Genomic DNA, 20,759 nt, shown 5'->3' on the forward strand with positions numbered 1-20,759 from the left:
GGCTGGAGCAGCCACCCTGCACTTTGCCCTGGGCTTGTTCCTCATTCTTCCGTGCAGGAGGAACTCAAACCACCCCTGTCAGCACCCACATGGAGATCAGGTTCTGGGCTGAGGAGGAAAGGCTCGTTAAGAGCCACTCATTAAGCCTAAGGGTGACAGGAACACCCCAAGGAGCAAAGGGGGTTCAGGCACCCACCTTCACACACCAACGGGCACCAGGAACTTACTCTTTGATCTAAAAGAGTCTAAGTTTGGTGACCTCCTGGGTACACCACTGGTTTGGTTCAGTTTCTGGAGGTTAAATCCCCACTTCGTAGCTATCAAAGTATGGTTGGCATAAAAACTGCTCTCCAGGGGCTGCCTCACCAGCCCCTACTGGTACAAAGCCAGGGGTTCTCTGGGAGTTCCAACCAGCCCCAGAGCTCTGGTTTGTGCCAGTCAGGAACCAAAACCCAGCAGCCCTGGGAAACCACAGGGATGAGTGTCCTACCAGCCCAGGAACACTCAGCTGCCACAGTGGCCTTAATCATCTGAGCAGAAATTGGCCCTGTGAAGACCTGCCAGACTCCTTATCTGTATTTCCCAATCCTTCTGATCCCTGCCCATGCTGATGAGCCACCCCAAAGGCAACATCCCCCTGTCCAAGCTGCAGCCAAGGTACACACTGTGCTGGTAGGTGCACAAGGTGCTCAGGCAGTTGGATTTCTCTCACAATGAATCCCTCCTGAACTGACTATTTCAAATGTTTTTTATTGAAAGCCAAGTCCTTGACTCCACCTTGTTTAGAAAAGTTAACAAAAGAGAATCACACACCAAGTAGTTGGACTGAGGGAAAACAAATGCAAAAGGAACCAAACCAACCAACCTCACTTTGTTTTCTCCAAGATGCTTGGAGGGCAAGAGTTCTAGAGCCTACAGAAACCCACAGTGACACCACTCATTCCAGAACCTCCATGATTAAAACTAAGGAACCAATGAGTTTTACTTTATTTACAGAGTGAATGAAGAAAATTCATAGTTGTAGAGGGGTTTTCTTATGACAACAAAATCCAAATGGCCTTTCACAAACTGTGTTTGAAGGCTTGGTTCTTCACCACCCCAACCCACAGAGAGTCTCTCGCTGGGTGAACTTAGTGTTCAAGAAAACAAGGAGCTGTCTCCTCTGACATGGAATGAACTTGCCCTGGGTAGAACAAACCAGGCACTGGTTTTGCAATGTCAGTTGAAGGTCAGACTATACTTGGAGCTTCACAACAGCATCAGAAGCCAGCTCTTCAGGAAACAACAGTGTGACAGAACAACAGCCCCAAAAGCTGGGTCAGAACCAGTCCCAAAATTTGGAATTAAAAATAAAAAAAACAACAACAAAAAATCAACCCCAGAGCAGCAGAGGATCTGCCATTACACAACAAACTCATTCCTTGCAACGTGGCACTAAGCTAAACACCAGTGGAGCCCCTGAACCAGTCCTGTTGGTATCTTTGGTGCTACCCTTCCACTGGCACCGTGTCAGGGCCTCCATCCCACCTGCCTCACTCTGCCAACACCACCCAGGCCTCCTCACGACATGTCGTGACACTGGAACGTGCAGGGAGCAGCTGGCAGGCTGCTCTTCTGGGTGAAAAGATGGCATTGTGACTTCAGTGAGTTTTACAATATTAGCAAATAAGAGAATGATAATGCAGTTTCATAACATCTCACAGGAAAATTACACTTGCTTTGAAAACACGTTGTCCCCGTAACGTTCTCAGTAGTAAGGTCGTCGTGGATTGTTCTGTGGGGAGTAACAAGAGAAATTCATCAAAATTGTTGCCTTCACAGAACAATGAGCTTAATTCTCTGAAAAAGCCACTGCAATGTAACATTTCTGACAGGGAAACCTGAGGTTTGCCCATCAAAAATTACAATCTCAGCCCTCTAGGTGTGCTGGCTGCAAGAGGCAAACACAAACTTACAAGTCTTTTGCAATCAGGAAAACAATTATTCAAAATAAACCATGGATTCATGGACAATCCATCCACTCCCTTTCTGGGCACAGTTTATACTTTGTATGTAGCAGATAAAATGAAAAATAAGGGATTTTGAGTTTAAAAAAACAAAATCATTGCAAGGAAAATGGCACCTTTGCGGATGTTTTTCTTCACCAGAAGTTTTATGAGGCATTGGGACAGGCTGCCCAGGGTGGAGTCACCATTTAAGAGTTGTAGTCCTTAGGGAAATGGTTTAGTTAAGGACTTGCCAGTGTCAGGTTGATGGTTTGACTCTGAGATCTTTAAGGTCTTTTCCAACCAAATTCTTGGTGATTCGGTTTGGGCAGCGATAATTTGACTCAGCATGAGAAGAGAATCAAAGAAACTCTCACAGTGTTTGCTCACTGGGTGGGGCACTAGGAACACTCCTGCCGCAGGAGACAGGCACAGAAGCCCCAAGGGATTTGTCCCTGTGTTTGCCCTGGCCTTGGGACCCCCTTACCAGAGGGTTTGGTCGGAAGCGGTAGGCGAGCATCATGCGCTTGCGGAACGCCTCGTACTCATCGTCCTCCTTGGTCAGCTCGGCGGGGCGATCGATGCCAAAACCAGCTCCGTCCACAGCTGTGGTCCCCCTGTTTGGGAAGAGGGAAGAAAAATCCCCGAGGTGAGCAGATGTGACAGATCATCTTCCTCTTCAGCAGAAAAACCTGCTGCCTCTTGTCGCAGGAGCTCAAGGAGCGAGCGGCGTCGCCCAGAGCGCGCTGTATCGTGACAGGCGCTGGTCCTGAGCAGCTGACTTTGGTTGCCAGGCTCCCAGGCTGCCCTTCCACAGCAGGGACACTTGCTGCTGTTGGATGGAAGCTGGAGTGTCAACAGATATTTGCTTAACCTTTTACAGCAGGGACAGAAATACCCTCCAGGCCTTGGTGCCTCCATGCGAAACGCTGCTGGGAGCAGCAACTGGAGCCGTGGGGCTGCACCCTGGGGACTGGAGGGGGACAGAGCTGCTAAACCACACCCTGCCTCTCCTTCCTTCACTGCAGAATGGACCCAAAAAGCAGGAGCAATTCCCTTCCATCTGCAGGAGCACCTTCTTATCCACGCTAAGAACATATTGATGGCAGAGCCCAAGCAAATCACAACCCTTGTTCAACCCTGATGGACCAAAATTGCCTCCCTCTGCTGCCTGGGAGCCTGGCTGCTTTGATTACTGCCACCTTTCATCCCAGGACTCCTTTGAACCAATGAGCACAGTGCCAGAGTCATCTTCTTGAGAAAGAGGAGCAGAAGCACTTTGTAGAGACTTTCTTTTGTGCAGCAAACAAACAGCTGTTATTTCTAAAAGGATCCAACACTGAAAAACAACTCTGAGTATTTCCTATCCCCAATATTTGGTTCTGAAGTTCAGCATATGTTACCAACAGATGATCCAGCTAAAAAGAGATGCTCAACTATTTTTGGGCAGAACTCTCATAAAGCTTTATTGTATACCAAGTGTGATCAAATCAGGAAACTTCTGGGCAAATGAGTGACGTCAGGACAGCTGCAGGTTCCCACCCAGAGCTCTCTGATCTGGACTGAGCCTCCCCCCAAGCAGGGGGCTAGCAGCAGCACACCCTGGTCATCTTCTCTCCCCCCCCCAGCACACCAGGGACTTGCCAGCAGGCAGCAGTGGTGCTTCAGATGCAAAAGGCCTGTTCTTTAATACTGAAATAAATGTATGACTTTAAAGCCAGGCCTTAATCCTCACCGGCCCTGGGAGAAGGGAGGCACAGACAAGTGTTCTCCTCATGGTACTGATGGGGAAGCTGGGGAGTAGCACCTCTCAGAAGAAGGCAAATTGAGATGAGAAACAAAAAACCTGAGGTCACCCCCTCCCTCCCTGAGATAAAAGAACCAACCCAGGCCTTGGTGGGAGGGAACCCCAAAGAAATCAGAAATTATTTTCCTCCTTGGCTGTGAGGACTCCATGTGCTGCTCACATGATGAGCTGCAGCCACATTCCTTGTAGCTGCTTCCAGTGGGCTAGGGCAGGAGCATCAATTATCAGCCCAAGAGGAATGGACTAAATCAATAGTAGAAGAACTCTGCTTACTTGCTGACTGGGTTTTTAATCCCCTGTCCATCCGAGCCAAGTCCCTCGCCCTCCTTCCAGCCCATCTTCATTAGCATTTGATAACCTATGTTTTCCACAGTCAGTTTGAACTCTTTGTATTCCGAATAATCCGGCTCACGTCCTTCCTGCAGAGACACAAAAGGCAGTGCTGGTTATGCCTCATATGCACCCATCTTTGTTGGTAAGAGGAAGGGAAAACCAGCTTCAGCTACTCCAAGTTATTCACTGTTTGCCAGAACCATCTTAACTAGCACGATTTCCTTGGGATTCCAGTTCTGCACTAACACAGAAGGAAAAAATAGGGGAATGATAAAGCCCTGGCCAGCCCCATAACATCATCTGCAAGAAGCAGAGAATGCTACTGTGAGATTAAGCTGAGAAATACTTAGCTCCTGAATTTAAAGTTGCTCACTGGATCAAGCTTCAGATACAGTTTGTGTTAATCCAGGATCTCCAGGGAATGTCAGACCCCATGCTGGTTACACAACAACATTATGAGGAATGCACCAGCATCAAGCAGTTCTGCACTTCAGGAGGAATTGGCAGGTATTGAAGTGCTTTGCATAAGCTTTTTGTAGGCTTTATATTTCCACTTTACTGCAATCAACTGGATAAAAATTCAAATTTTCCTTGCTTGGCATCAGCAACCACTTATCTGGAACAGGAAGGGCAGACAAATGGTGGGTAGTCTGAGAGGTTTGTCTGCCATTCCAGCTCCCCCCCAAACACTCTCCCAGGATCTGGTCTCTTATTTGCTGCAGCCATTTCTCTGCAAAGAGGAAAAAAAACCCTAACCCCTTGTTTCCTCCAGAAGTACCAGAGCTCCCAAGGGTAAGCTTCTGTAAGGGCAGAAGGAGCTCAAGGCTGCAAGGCCTGAGGTGCCTCCCTCCTGGCCCCAGGGCAGGCCTGAGGTTCTGCCACCACTGCTGACTCTGCCATTTCACCTTCAGTGCCTTGAACGTCTCCATGAACTTCTCCAGCTCGTCAGGTGGAAGGAAGTCTCCAATGAAATGTTTCCCTCTGCCCATCTGGGTCAGCTGCTCAGCCCACTCTGCCCAAGACACACAGGAGAGAAAACAGCAACAATGCAGCCTCCTGTGACTGGGACTGCCCAGGGTTTATGAAGCATAAAACCTGACAGCAACAGAGGGTCATGATTTCCACTCAACCACCAGGGAAGCCACAGCATAGAGCAGTGAGAAGTGACCTTGCAACTCCCATGCCAGCAACAGGAGCTCAGACATAGAACCATGGAATGGTTTGGGTGGGAAAGGACCTTAAAGGTCATCTAGATCCAACCCCCTGCATGGGCAGGGACACCTCCCACCAGACCAGGCTGCTCCAAGCCCCATCCCACCTGTCCTTCAACACTGCCAGGGATGGGGCAGCCACAGCTTCCCTGGGCAACCTGGGCCAGGCTCTCACCACCCTCACAGCAAAGAATTTCCTCCTCATGTCTCACCTCAATCTCCCTCTTCCAGTTTTAATCCATCCCCCTTGTCCTCTCCCTCCCTGCCCTTGTCCCAAGCCCCTCCCCAGCTTTCCTGGAGCCCCTTCAGGCACTGGAAGGTTCTCCAAGGTCTGCCCAGAGCCTTCACTTCTCCAGGCTGAACACCCCAACTCTCTCATCTTCCTCTGGAGGCCTTTGTGCCACCACAGAGCAAGACGTGGGCACATCAGCTCCCCACTCACCTCGTGTCTTGTCCATCTCCATGCGGCGCAGCTGGTGCTCCCAGGTGCCCAGCTCACTGTCCACCTCCTCGTCGCTGTCGTAGCCGTGTTGGTGCTGCTGAATTGCCTTCTCCCACATCATCTGCATCTCCTGCATGGCTCGTTTGTGCTTCATGATCATGTCATACATCTGCTGCATCTAGGGCAAGAGATCCAACGGTGGGCTCAGAAGGTGACCAGCTCCTGGGCAGCAGGATTGCCCACAGAGGCAGGGACACATCCTGGCTGCCCCAGAGAAAACAGGTTGTGACAACTACAAATCCCATCTGATCCATTCACTTCCCAGGTCAAAGAGGAGCATTATGTGCTGGTTCTTCTGACAAAAGAACCTGGATGTTAACCCTGAGCTCTACTGCCATCTGATTGTCCCCACAGTTTAAGCATAGAACCATGAAATGGTTTGGGTTGGAAAAGACCTGAAGATCATCTAGATCCAACCCCCTGCATGGGCAGGGACACCTCCCACCAGACCAGGTTGCTCCAAGCCCCATCCAACCTGCCCTTCAACACTGCCAGGGATGGGGCAGCCACATCACCCCCACCGTCTGGCAAGAGCCAATTCTCCTTCCCCCTGAACTTGCAGGTGCCCACTCAGCCTCTCCCCTCTGCTGAGGCAATTCAGCTGCAGATGTGACACAAAACTCGGTTACAGATTTGGGGTTTACACTGGGAGCAGCAACTGGCTGCCTCAACTCAGATTCCCCAAAGTCCTCCAACATTCCTGCTGGCTGCAGCACCAAACCATTCCTGGGCATTCAGCACAAATCCTAGAGATTTATTTGTGGACCACTGGGCAAGTCTCTTTGTTATCTCCACCTCCATCTTCCCACCTAACCCAGCAAGGCAACATGCTGGTACACAAGGAATTTGGAAACCATTCCAGGGCTTTACCTCCTGCTGCTCCTTCAGCTGTTTCTTCTGGGCTTCAGAGAGCTCTGTCACACCCACCAAACCAACCGGTTTCCCTTTTTCATAACCAAGACCTTTCAGGTCCTGAACTGAAATAAGCAGATGTTAAAAAGGCTTTCAGAAATCTGAGGAAGCTTTTGAGAGCAGATAAACTGTATCCCAAGATCCCCACGTCAAATTTTACTCATTTCATGGCTCCAGCATTGAAAAAACTTAGGAACAATGGACTGGTGGGACTTGGGAATTACATGAATAATCACAGAACCATGGAATAGTTTGGGTGGGAAGAACCTTAAAGATCATCCAGTTCCAACCCCCTGCATGGGCAGGGACACCTCCCACCAGACCAGGTTGCTCCAAGCCCCATCCAACCTGCCCTTCAACATTGCCAGGGATGGGGCAGCCACAGCTTCCCTGGGCAACCTGGGCCAGGCTCTCACCACCCTCACAGGAAAGAATTTCCTCCTCATGTCCAACCTCAATCTCCCCTCTTCCAGTTTTCATCCATCCCACCTTGTCCTCTCCCTCCCTGCCCTTGTCCCAAGCCCCTCCCCAGCTTTCCTGGAGCCCCTTCAGGCACTGGAAGGTGCTCTAAGGTCTCCCTGGAGCCTGCTCTTCTCCAGGATGAACACCCCAACTCTCCCAGCCTGTCTCCAGAGCAGAGCTGCTCCAGCCCTCAGACCATCTTTGTAGCCTCCTCTGGACTCTCTCCAGGAGCTCCATGTCCTTCTTATGTTGGGGGCTCCAGAACTGGACAAAGTGCTCCAGGTGAGGTGTCACAAGAGCAGAGTAAAGGCAGAGAATCCCCTCCCTTGATCTGCTCCAGGAGCAGGAAAGGGTGCAGCTCAGCATTCCCTGCCCCTGCTCCAAGGCTCTATCACATCATCAGACTCACATACGATGTGTCACATCCTCACAGGTCACAATCTGCTACAATGTGCTTTAAAAACCATTCCTCCCTCATCTTAACTCCCTTTCTAAGGCTTCCTGGTGAACCCCAGCCACTGAAAAGGGTGATGCTTCATTATTCAGACCTGAGTCATCAGCAGATCCCAGCTTGTCAGCACATTGGCCAACCTGGGCACCCAAGTGGCTGCTGCCGTGTGTAAACAGCAACTTCATTCCAGATGAAAAGCAAACGACCACATTAGAATAAAGACATGAGCATGATGCTGCTTTTGGAAGTTGTTGGTCCCCAAGGAGATTTTAGTTGCTAATCTATGGGCTCGAGAAGAGCATGGCCAGGGATCTTGTCCCTGCTTTCAAAGAAGAGGGATTTTAACTCTCTGCTTGACAAACCCTTTGATGTATCCTCCTTTTTCTGCAGCATCCCCTCTTGGAAGCTCTTCCTTTGGAATGGCTTAGGATTTTTTTTTTTTTTTTTTCTGTTGTATCAGATAAGCCCTGAAATTAGATATTAACATGATCTGGGCAGGGCACCTACTGATTTAAAATGATCACACAGCACTTGGAGCTCAAAGGGCAAGTGAAAGGGAAAAGGGGAGCTGGAAAGGAAGCCCGTTTGGAACTGGTGCAGCATGAAATAAAGTAGTAACACTACAACAAAAAAGAGATTTACAATGGAAATTGCCTTGCAAACTTGGTTCATATCTGTCTAGCAGGGTTGGCAGCTCCCCTCTAAAGCACCTCAGAGCTAAGACCCCAACAGTTAAATATTTAAGGGATTAAAAGGAGCCACTCGGCCACACTTGAAAGCTCGTTGCATTTTTCACTACAAGCAACAGGATTTCTCCCTAATGGCTGCAAAAACCTGCATTTGGATGTAAGTCCACACTACAGCTAAGTGATGCTTCATTCATTATTTATTCCCTATTAATTATGAAGCCCGATAATAACAGGATCATTGTTCATGACACCAAATGTCTACACAGCATGTTAATTAGCCCTGGGGGTGTCCTCCCCCCTCCTCTTATTCTCACTCAGGGCAATTGATCTGAGCACTCTTATCTGCCCTCCTGCTTTTGGGTGAGCACTCCAGGACTGGAAAGGGGCTTCCTTAACTCCAGCCTCCCAAGGAGAACACCAAAGGGGGCATCCACCTTCCCCTCACACTGCTCCAAGGCTCTGCACATTCCCACCAGTCAGCTCTGCAGGAGGAGTTATGTAAAACACTGCAAGAGGTTTTCCAAGAGGAGGGAAGGAAGGAGCAGTGTCACACTGGGCTTGGTGCTAGGATCAGCACTTCCAGCTCCCAAGAAATGAGAGCAAATCAAAAAATAAACCTGTTTATTGATGATAAACAGCCCAATTCCTGTCTGGGAGAGCACAGATCTGGGAAACAGGTTCAAGGAACACACTGTGCCTGTTCCATGGAAAGAAGAATCTGGCCCCAAATGTCAGGTGAGACTGAGGCACTTCAGCATCAACCCCGGGCAGATTCCCCTGCTGTCCCAGGGCATGGGAAGGCTTCTTCTGAATGCACTGAGGAAGACTCTGCCCTTCACAGAGGTCAGCAGCTCCCTGGCTTCGTTTGGAATTGCATCAACACTCGGGCTAAAAGCCAGGGATGGCTCTAGGGTCCCTGTGAGCTGGGGCTTGCCAGCATGTACAACCACCCTAAGGGAGAAAGGTCAGCCCCCAACATCTCCTTCTGCTCCTCAGAAAGCATCTGCCACTGCTCCTTCCTGGGCTAAAACTACATCTGGTTTGTCTGCCTGCTCTGGTTCCTGGCAGGTTTTATGCTGAGATGCTGCTGAAAAGAGTCAGTGCAGAAATCCAGCCCTGGGGGATGATTTTGTAGTCTTGGCCCAAAGTATCACAACCCAGGCAAAGTTGACAGCCAAAGCAAAGCTCCACCCCAAGTCCACATCTGAAGATAGAAAAGTCTATTCATAAGATCAGTCGACAGATTTGCATCAAAATAGGGAAGATTGATAAGTTCCTTACACAGGAGCAGCATCAGGGAAGCAGGAAACAAGGAGCTGCTTCTCAGCCTCATCTTCAGCAAGCCTGGGAAAAGGACTTGTTTTTTCCTTGGATGACATCAGCTTTGCCTACAGGGTTAATGGTGCAGTCTATCTGCAGCATTGGCAGAAGATTACCTGATGGTTTATCCCTCTCCCACATGCCCAAAGAGGAGCTTGTTACAAGAGAATCAAATGTCCTTTAAGGACAGCAGAAGAAATCCCAGCACAGAAGTGCCTGGTTTGGTGGGGTTTTTTTGCTTCATAGTCTGAAGAACTCACTCAATTAAAACTAATCAGGCCCAAACCAATCCAATATCAGGTTTGAGGAAACACTAATGACAGCCTGTAATTTCCCATTAGTCCACAGAGTTCAGGGACCACAGAATTGCTGCTCTGTTCAGATATATTAGTCCCTGCAGTCATATCCAGTGAAGTGTTTGGATATCAATACATTTAAGAGGAACCTTGTTTCTGTCCAAAAGGGCTGCACTTTCTCCTCTCCACGACACTGATTTATTACTAGGAGCAGCCAGGAAAGGAACCAGAACAGCCCTCCACTAATTCCAAAACAACTGCTAAGGATAAAGGAGTAAGACATTGATATTTAGGTACCAAAGCATACTGAGCAACTCCAGCCTTCCTCAGGAGCAGGGGTGTAATTCAGAATTCCCTTCACCTGTCAGGTTGAAGATGTTAATTCTGAAAAGGGATTAGTTCACCTGAACTGATCAAAAAAAAAATACACCCTTCCCCCTGCAGAGCATTAGCAGTTGATCTGTCATGCCTGGTTTGCTGTCCTTTTCTTCTACTTGACACCAAGCCCTGCAGAAAGTGAGCAGGGACACAAGGAGCATATCCCTGCCTAATTAAGGGGCAGCTAAGAGATCCACGGCAGATTTCAGCAGGGAGCATGCTGGAATGAGCACATGGATACCCTTGCAGCTCCCCACTGCAGCAGGAGGCAGGAAGATGGAATCTGATGCTTGCTTTGATAGTACCTGCCCAGCTTCATCATCGAAGCTTCACTGCAGTCTGCAAGAAAATTACTCTAGAGGTACAAAAAGACTTTTGCATCTGAGCTCTGCCTTACTACCAGCAGCAATTCAAGGTCAAATGAATAAGCCATCCAGGTTGGAATCTTGCACATCTGAAGTGCTGGATTATGAGGTAGACCCCATCCTTCCTTCCTGACCCCCACAGATCCAAGAGACACCACAGCACACACAGCCAACCCTACACCTTACCCAATCACAGCTATTCATGAGCCCAGCAATTATCTCCTCTAGCACCCAGCCATGGCAGAAGACCCACAACCTGTACAGCCCAACCATATGTTGAGAACTATCCACAGTCTCACCCTCCAGCTCATAGAGTTATAGCTCCCTTTCTATGCCTTATCCCACCTCATGTGTCCTGCTGTTGCTTTTTGCAAAATGTCCTCATTGAGACAGGTCCTTCTCACCTTTCCCATGACTCCAGCCTCATGCCATTAATTCTCTCAGTTTGCCAACCCCCACTGCCTTGCCCTGTGTCTTCTCTTCCTCCTTTTCACAGCCTTTCCCCCTACCACACTAACTGTGCAAAGGATTCCAAGATGCCATCTCCTATGTCTGTGTTCACCTTCTGTCCTTGAGTGACTCCCTTTTTGGATGCCTCCCTAACTGCCTAATTACACAGGCACAGATGGGCCACCCAAGTTCAGCCTCCCAGAGCTCTCTGGAAGTGCCTCAACTGGAAGAATTATCTTCCACCAGTTGGAGGAGCTGCACCCTTCGGGTAATCCTGGCAAGTGAAGCAATAGGAGCAGGAGCCTCAAGGCTGGATGAGGCCTGTGAACCCCCTCAGTAAACAAATGAACTGAAATGGGCAGAAATTGGAAATGGAAGTTACACTGGTGTCTGCCAGCACTTGGGGAACAGCTATTCACATTTAGCCTTCTGAGTGAGATGGAAGTGCTGCCCAGGGATTTCATCCAACCATGGGGAATAAACATAGTTCAGGCTTTGATACCTTTTTGCTGACAGACTCCCTTCCTGAAGTGGAATAGCCCTAAATAGTGTAGAGGCTAAGGCTGTAATGAGCTAGAGCACAGCAGGGTTTTAGAGAGAGCTGGAGAATGATAAGATCCAATCCCTGGTGTCAGTGAGATAAAGTGGTTTATCTAGGTTTCCACACAGGGAAGAGTTGGCTGCTAGACCTGCTGAAACAGAGGGGGCTGGCAACCAAGGAGATGACAGCCAGAGATAGGACGTGCTGGGCTTTCTGTTTACAAGGCCAGCTGGGCTAGGGCAGAATGGACTCCCCAGGAAAAACACAGTTACCCAACATCATGTCCAGACCCACTAACCTGAAAGAGGGGAAGGGGAATCCAGCTGCTGGATGAGCTGTGGGAGGGGCAGTTCAACCTTGTCCTCCTCTGGCCCCCATCGGCTCTTCCGCTTCTTTTTGGTAGTGGCAGCAGCAGCAGGGGTGGTGGTGGCAGCAGCAGGTGGGGCTGTCTGGTCAGGTGGAGTCATGGAGGAGGATGGAGAAGGTGAGGGCAAGGCTGAGGGCACGGGCAAGGGCAGAGGCAGAGGGGAAGGGATGGGCAAAGGCAGAGGGGAGGGAACGGGCAAGGCTGAAGGAACGGGCAAGGCTGAGGGAATGGGCAAGGGCAGGGGGGAGGGAAGGGGCAAGGGCAGAGGGGTGGGAAGGGGCAAGGGCAGAGGGGTGGGAAGGGGCAAGGGCAGAGGTAAAGGTGAGGGCAAGGGCAAAGAGGGCAAGCACAAAGGTGAGGGTGAGGCTTCGGGGCCGTTCTTCCTTTTCAGAGAGGCCTCTGCAGGCGAGGGGGCAGAGGCAGGGCTGGCCTTGGCCCTTCGGAACTCCTCCAGCTTCTGCCGGTAGTACCTGTAGCCTTTGCTGTTTGGCTCGTACAAAAACCTGTGAGGAAATTGAAAAAAAAAAAAAAAGAAAGAGAAAGTTTCGATGTAGCAGACACGTGCTGGGGTTGGACACAGCACGGCTCGGTCAGGGCTCTGCTTTCCTGCAATGCTCTTGAACAACCGGGCTGGCCGCAGCGTTCCCTGCTCTCCAGCACCATCCCGTGCGGATCTGCAGGCACTGCAGGGCTCCAGGCCTCGATCAGGAACCGGTATTTCCCACTCCGGAGCACAGCACAGCTGTTTCAGGTGCCAAATAAACACACGGGACTCCAAGGGATCATGTGTGGGAACGGGAGGTCCTCCCCCAGAATTCACCTGCCTTCCAGAACATGTCTGGAAAGACTGGAACATGTCGGGTCTCAAACAACAATTCCATGGGAGCATCAAACCAGTGCCTGAAGCTGCTCCCAAGCCCCTATTCAAGCTATAAACGTTGACATTACCAGTCTACTTAATGACACCAGGACTCTTCCTTCTGTTCCCCTCACACACACAAAAATCCCACTGCTTCATTTGCTACCCCTTCCAGAAACGGGCACCTCTGACCTGAGGTCACAGGGGGTGTTTTGAAGCAAATCATGAAGCAGCTCAAATATTAGCACATCTGTCTAAAGTCATTTGCAACACAGGAGGCAGCCAATAAAATGCCAAAATATCAGCAACAAAAGAAGGCTTGCTCAGCCCCACTTCACTTCCAGAGAACACACCAAATTGTTTGTAAGAGCAGAAAAATATAATATGGACGAGACCAAAGGGAGGCATCAAACAGCTGTCAGTGAGCACTGGAGAGAACAACTCCCACCTGAAAGGCTGGAAAGGGGATCCCAAAGGGGGACCTAAGTCTGAGGGAGGGAGACCTGCACCTTAGCCAAGCTGCTGTGGAAAGAGCAACCCAGGAAATGAAGGGGGCAGCAGTGGTAGGAAGGGTGGATGGGGGCTCTCACCAACTCACAGCTACAGGGGGAAGTAGAAAGGTTAGAATTACATCAGCACATTGCAACAGGATGTAAGTGAGGAGGAGGGGGAGGCTGTAAATTAATTTTGGGGGAAGCAAACTGATTTCTGTCTCTGTGCTTTGAACTGTGCAGCCTGAGAATGCAGAAGTGCCAGTGCTGAGTGCACTGTCCTTGTAACCTCAGCCAGGCACAAGCTCGCCTGCTGTTTCCCCTGAAAAAGGCCCACCTAACCTCCCTCCCCCCCATGACCCTCAGCAGCAGGTTTCTCCCCTTACCTGAAAGCATGGTTCTCTCTGTTGTTCTGCAAGGCAATAGCTTCCACCTCAGGACCCCCGTCTGCTATGAACCGGGCCAGTTTCTCAGCAGAGTTCTTTGTCTCTTCGTCGTCTGGGGGTGAAACTTTAAGCAGGCTGTCAGTACTGGGCCCAACTCACACAAGCAACAGTCAAAGCCTATCTGTTCTAAGGACCCCAAGAGCAGAATAAGGGCAAAAGGTCGAGTTTAATTTTTATGAAGCATTAAACATCAACAGTCATCAAGAGTTTACATCACAAACACACGATATTGCACAAGGCTGTAACCTGAGGTGTGCCCGTTCACAGCCCGGCTTCCCCTCGTGCCAGGAGCCAGATGAGAGCAGATTAACAGACAAACCAGCTTTTGTCTCCACAGGTGGACACTTGTCTCTCTCTCTCCTGCAGAGGAATTATGTTTCTTCCTCATGGCAGGTGCTTTTCCACAGGGCTACACCTCACAGTTCCCTCTAGTTAAAAGACTTGCCCACTTATGTCCCCAGGAGCAAAGGGGAAGCTTTATAAAAAGTGGCAAACAGGTGTTGTCACCCCACCTATCCCTCCACATCTGCTGGCCACTTCAGGGGAGGGTTGCAGGAGAGGGGAAATGCTCCATGGAACAGCCCCAATCCTCACCTGGAGGAGGTGGCTACTGCAGCCTCCACCCAAGGGCAGGGACAAGGCTCAGATCATTAAGTGTTTCAAGCAGATTGGATGTTTATAAGGAGCCAGGCAAACATCTTATTTAGCCACAACAGCTTGATATGACATTTGCTACCTGCACAGTCCCAGTGCCAGTACTCCAGCCTGCTGGCACAGGACCAGGAGGCAGAAGATATGATTATAAGCCATGGACAAGTCATAACCTTCCCTTCCTTCAACATTCCACACCTGTAAAGTATGGATAATACTGCTCAGCTTCCAAACTGTTGTATCAGTTGGTTGATGCTGGTAACAAGCAGTTTTCAGCCTACAGGCTGTTAAACCAGGAGTTGTTTGAGGTGTTAACTCAGCAGCACAGCAGCTAAATTGCTTTCAGACTCCTTCCCACAGCAAAGGAAGGTGCCAGGGACAGGCTGAGCCACTGGCCAGGGTCACAGGGAGGCCTGGAGCAGAAGGGATGAAGGTCTGGCCCACAGACCACACCTCACCCACAGAATCACTTCTTCACCAGACTCCACTGCCCACACCCCCTTATCTGTTGCCAGATCACCCACTGCTGCTGTTTTCCCACCTGAAAAGTCCCTCTCTGGCAAGGATTTACACCACAAGCAGAAAACACAAGCTTCAGTCTGGGAAATGGCCCCAGAAACAGGGATTGTGTTTAACCAAACCAACCATTTCTATTGATAACAGAGCAAATAAGAACATCTGAGGAAAAGCACTTTTCCTAAATGCATTTTCAGGGCTGAGACACTTTCCAGAACACACACAAAGACTCATCTTAATTCCCTTTGTTTAGGATTTTGGAAAAACGCAAGGGAAATCTCTTTCAAGAGCCCTTTAGGCATGGCATAGCATGCAACAGGCTTGGGAAACAGCCCTTTTGGCACCAGAGTTTGATGCCATCATGATGTTTGATCACCATCTCCTTCCATTTTGACATTTTATTTACAGGCAGCAGATTCACAGCCAAACATCCCCTCCAACTGTGCCCAGAACACACCTCACCAGCAGTTGCAGAGTGAAAAAGTTAAATTTAACTTCTGCAATTCATTAGAATGATTCTCCAAATCCCAGCCTTAATTACCTTTCTGAGAAGAGGATGCCTGAGAACTTTGATTCTCTTTCCTTATCTCTGCCACTTTCTTTCTGTAGTAAAGGAATTCTCTGCTGTTCTTATCATGCAAAAACCTAGGGTGGAGGTAGGGGGGAAAAAAAGGCAAAAAAATATGGATCAGCAACAACTATAAACAAACACTGATACTCTGGGATATAAACAGCTCAAAACAAGAGATAAATTACTCAGAAGGCACTTAATGTGGGTTAGAAAGTCTTTAGCATCTATCAACAAACAAAGATTTAATTTAAGGATTTGTACAAAGGTTTTTTTGTGTCACTTGAAGAGAAATGACAAAGAGCATCTTCTGATGTAGAAGGGGATCCTCTGTCCCCAGCCACACAGTGTGTCCATGGCAGAGGTGGCAGGATCAGTTCCAGGATCCACTCCAGTATCCCCATATCCCAGATGTTGTACAGGCAGCCAGACCTCCCAGGCTGTTCTAACTCCAGCTGATCTGTCCCCTCAGCACCACCTGGTGTCACTTTCTGCCTCAGCTTCCCAGCTATTAAACAGTTACAGCAAAGCTCAAATCCAACAAATGATCACAGAATCATCACTGAATGGCTTGGGTGGGAAGGGACCTTAAAGATCAACCAGTTCCAACCCCCTGCATGGGCAGGGACACCTCCCACCAGCCCAGGCTGCTCCAAGCCCCATCCAACCTGCCCTTCAACACTGCCAGGGATGGGGCAGCCACAGCTTCCCTGGGCAACCTGGGCCAGGCTCTCACCACCCTCACAGCAAAGAATTCCCTCCTCATCTCCAACCTCCGTCTCCCTTTTCCAGTTTCAATCCATCCCCCCTTGTCCTCTCCCTCCCTGCCCTTGTCCCAAGTCCCTCCCCAGCTTTCCTGGAGCCCCTTCAGGCACTGGAAGGTGCTCTAAGGTCTCCCTGGAGCCTTCTCTTCTCCAGGCTCAACACCCCAACTCTCTCAAGCCTGTCCCCAGAGCTGCTCCAGCCCTCAGATCATCCCCGTGGCCTCCTCTGGACTCTCTCCAGGAGCTCCATGTCCTTTTTATGTTGGGGGCTACAACAAAACCAAGCCCACCCAGGAGGGCTACGGACACAAGGCTGGAAGTTTTCTCCTACAGACAAGAGTTCTGCTTTGGAAGGCAAGAGTTATCACCACACTTACGAAAAAGCTGGGTTATCCTTGTAGTCTTCCATAGCCACCTTCTCTAATTCTGGTCCCCCTTCAGCCACGAACCTAGCCAGCTTTTCCACCACTTGTCGGGTCTCCGCATCCTCTGGGGGTAAAACTTTAAGCAGCTGTCAGTACTGGGGTTCAACTCACACACCAAACAGGCAACAGGGACATTACTTCTAAGAACCACGGCGGCAGACAAAAGTAGAAGGGGAATGGGAAGAAAAAGGATGAAATGGGGGATCCAGTTTTACACAGTTGTACAAATTACAATCCCTAGGTTACTGTCAGCCTGTCTGCTCCCCCTAGGAGGAAGCTGATTGTCTAGGTTCTTCCTACAAGAAGCCTCAGGCTTGGATCTCCACAGCTCAGGGTGCAACTACCATTTGCAGTATCACCTGCTCCTGATAACTCTGCTCCGTACAAAGCACAACTGGGAGGAACAGGGACTCATGGAATGGTTTGGGTGGGAAGGGACCTTAAAGATCATCCAGTCCCAACCCCCCTGCATGGGAAGGGACACCTCCCACCAGCCCAGGCTGCTCCAAGCCCCATCCAACCTGCCGTTCAACACTGCCAGGGATGGGGCAGCCACAGCTTCCCTGGGCAACCTGGGCCAGGCTCTCACCACCCTCACACTCCAAAATTCCCTCCTCATGTCTCACCTCAATCTCCCTCTTCCAGTTTTAATCTGAGTGCAGAGCAGCAGCAGCAGAGCTGCCCAGACTGATTTCAAACTCAGTTCAAACCCCATGATCTTTACATTAATGGTCCATTTGTGTCTTTGCTCTCTGCTCCCCACAGTCCTGCAGTGCATGTCACACTCCAGTCCAGACTTGCTAAGATCAGGCTGTTATAAATCCCACCAGAAAGAGTTAGACATGGTTTTGTGAACATATAATGAAATAAATTATGCCACAAAGCTTAGTGTGACTTATTTAGCAACTCCAATCTAATTTTATACTTGATTAATACCCACCCATGAAATTCAGATTATTAAATAAATCTGCCTTCTGGCTTCCTAGCCTGGGTTACCCAGAGAAACTTGGTTCTTTAAGCCCTGCAATATTCTTCATTGGTTTTTCTATCCTACTTAAAGTAGTCACAAGCTAGAGGTGAGATTTTGTAATTAAACTCTGAAAAGAGGCAGGAACTTTCACTTGACCTGGTCACAGTTCTGTGTGTTACATGTTGCTTTATTAATTAACACAACGTTCTCCCCTACACAGCCACCCACACTGAAGACTTGTCTTCATGGAGTGGTTTGGGTTGGAAGGGACCTTAAAGATCATCTAGTTCCAACCCTTAAATCTAGTTCTTCTATCATTTAAACCCCTATAATTCCATTTTAAATACAAGCACTATAAGCTCTAGAGAGCTAACCACAACACAGCTCTACTGTACGAAAGCAGAATTATGATTAGGAAACAATCCAACTCCATTAAAATAACATATTTCTTCTCTACATGTTATCATTCAGTCCTCAGGTTTTCTGCTGAAGTTTGGAGGAGTCACAGAGTGGTCAGGGCTGGAAGGGGCCTCTGAGGATCCTGCCAGGGCAGGATCACCTCCCACAGGAAGACCTCCAGATGGGTTTGGGATGTCTCCAGAGAAGGAGACTCCACAGCTTCTCAGGGCAGCCTGTCCCAGGGCTCTGTTACTCCACAAGAGGCCACCAGCACAACCTGGTGTCATTGATGTGTCACCAGGCAGAGCTCTGCAAACATCAGCTGTGCTAAGAACACCAACCACCAGCCTGAGGGAGCCACAACCCCAACCCTCCAGCGGGGAGAACCATCCCCCTGTCACTAAGGCAAGCAACCCTCCACCCTCCCCAGTCAAACCAGCATAGCACAAGGTCTCATTTACCTTTAATTTCCAACCACTGCTCATAATCTTCCTCCTCATCTTCATCTGGAGACTGAAAGACACTGAGGCGGGTCAAGACGGGGCTCTGTTTGGAATGGGAGTAGCTCTTCGTTTGGTGCAGCATCCTGCTCAGGACCTGCCCCGGCCGCTTCCCCAGCAGCAGCGGCCTCTTCCCAACAGGTGGTGCTGAAGTGTTTCCCGAGTTACTAGTGGAACTTGGGGGAGGTTCTTAGAAAAGAATGAGGGGAAAAGAATTCCTGTGCATCCTTCAGTGGTTTAAAAACTCAGCTTACAAGTACAACTCAGGCAGTAAAACAGCTGCGGGGAGGGAGGGGGGCGAGTTACTTTCAGAGTTCAAGAGGCCAAGTGGTAAAAGCTGCACAAAATGGTGATTTTTTTTTTTTACACAGTGAGAGTTAAGCTAGAAGAGAGATGCTTGTCTTTACAGCACCCACAGAGGGAAAGAGGGCAGAGCTCCTTCTTGCACCTCAAAGAAAAACTGTCACCCCAATTTCAAGGTGTCATCACTGCTTTAGGACTTACACCTGCTGGTAACACCTCATAGCAGGGTGTGTAAAGAGAAGACACATGGAGGCAGCTCACACAAAGCTGGTACCACCAGGAGAAGGAAGGCCTCCTGCTGCTCAGGAGTCGACCTACCAGCACTTGACTTTTCCTTCTGCAGCTTGAGAAACTGCTGGAGGAAACTGCCATCATTAACAAACTTGTTGGAAACACAGGCTTCGCTGTCAGTGCCATCATCTCTGGGCAGAAAAAAGAGAAGAGCAGGTGATGGGCCTCATCTTCATCCTCCTCCCCAGCCCCCCTCACACACCTTTATTCTGAACTGAAAACAAAGACAAATGACAGTGGCTGCTGATCTCTCACCTAACCTTTAAAACACACCAAGCTTTTTGAAAGAAGCCTTCAGGGTGCTGCTCACAGCCCCTACCCACCCTCTCCACTGCAACAGGGTTCCTCCAGGCTCTGCCTCCAAGGACCCCAAGCAAGCTGGAAAACTGTGATAATTCTTAGGAGCCATGATTATAAAGAAGGCAGCAAGTAGGAAGCTGAAGGAAAATGCAATAATATCCTGTTAAAAATACATGATTGCTGTTAACATGTATTTGTTTTCCCTAGTCTCTGAAAAATCTGGTTTGATCAATTAAAGCACAAGTATCCTGCCCAGCCTGTGTATCAATTATCAATTTAAACTTTCTCAGGATTTGCCTCCAAGCAAACAAGCTTCACACAGCTCATCTCTTCAGCTCCATCTGACCAACACGCCCAGTTCTGCCAGCAAAACTCCCGCTCAAAACCACCACAATCTGCACGTACTCTCCAAGCAGAGGCAGCTGCTGGATACTCAGGCAGTTCTGCTTTGCCTGCTGCTCCAGCCGGGCCTCGATTTCTCTCTTTTTCTGCGCTATCAGCTCCTCCTGCTGAAGAATGTTCACGGTGGTCTTGGCTGATTTAGACTGTGCGACCCCAAACCAACGACTCGCTTTCCCTGCGGGGGAAAAAGGGAGGAATAAAAATTAACGCTGGGACCTTCGGGGACCCCCTCGCCCCCCCCTGCGAAGCCACTTGAGGGGGCGGGAGGCGACGCGCCGGGCCCGCACCCCCCTCCCCCCCACCGGCGGGCCCGGTGTGCGCTCCCCCCGCGCCGCGGGGCCGGCAGGGGCCGGGAGGAGCGGGCCGGGAACGGCAGGACCGGGCGGGGAGCGGCGGGAGCGGCGGGAGCGGGCCGGGAGGAGCGGGAGGAGCGGGGAGCGGCGGGACCGGCCGTACCTGGCGCATCCCTCGGGTTGTCCATTTTGGAGCCGCCGTCCCACAATGCAGCGCGGCGGGCGGGGCGGCTGCCGCCCGGCTCTGCCGCAAAGCCCTCTGGGAGATGTAGTCCCGCGCAGGCCCCCCCCCGCCCCTCCCGCCGCAGCGGGGCCCGGCAGAGGGTCCCACCGCCCGGCTGCGGGCTGCGGGCGGGGAAGGGGGGTGGGTTCCACCTCCACCCTCCTTCCCCAGGCCCCCGCTGCTCCCAGGACTACAACCCCCAGGAGGCCGCGCGCGGCCGCCGCCATTTCCCGTTCCCCCCGTGGGGCGGCGGCGGCGCGGACTCCATATCCCGTCGTGCCCCGCGCGC

The 20,759-nt window shown here is 50.3% G+C and overlaps 1 protein-coding gene across 2 annotated transcripts; it reads right to left on the minus strand.

Annotated features, from left to right (window-relative positions):
- Positions 1 to 730: 730 nt before the first annotated feature.
- On the minus strand, positions 731 to 20,455 carry SUGP1 (SURP and G-patch domain containing 1). Of its 2 annotated transcripts, XM_051639419.1 has the most exons (14): positions 20,411 to 20,455; positions 19,958 to 20,129; positions 19,280 to 19,383; positions 18,620 to 18,847; positions 16,742 to 16,865; positions 15,574 to 15,677; positions 13,806 to 13,929; positions 12,001 to 12,572; positions 6,709 to 6,815; positions 5,779 to 5,956; positions 5,031 to 5,137; positions 4,066 to 4,211; positions 2,473 to 2,602; positions 731 to 1,774 (listed from the first exon to the last, which is right to left on the minus strand). In XM_051639419.1, exons 1-14 carry the CDS (start codon positions 20,433 to 20,435, stop codon positions 1,748 to 1,750), a joined length of 2,148 nt encoding a protein of 715 aa, XP_051495379.1. In that variant the 5' UTR covers positions 20,436 to 20,455; the 3' UTR covers positions 731 to 1,747. The 2 variants fall into 2 exon arrangements, with proteins under 2 accessions (XP_051495379.1, XP_051495381.1); XM_051639421.1 differs by lacking the exons at positions 15,574 to 15,677; positions 16,742 to 16,865.
- Positions 20,456 to 20,759: the final 304 nt, after the last annotated feature.

Source organism: Apus apus, chromosome 24 (assembly GCF_020740795.1).
Source record: "Apus apus isolate bApuApu2 chromosome 24, bApuApu2.pri.cur, whole genome shotgun sequence".
Lineage (NCBI taxonomy): Eukaryota > Metazoa > Chordata > Aves > Apodiformes > Apodidae > Apus > Apus apus.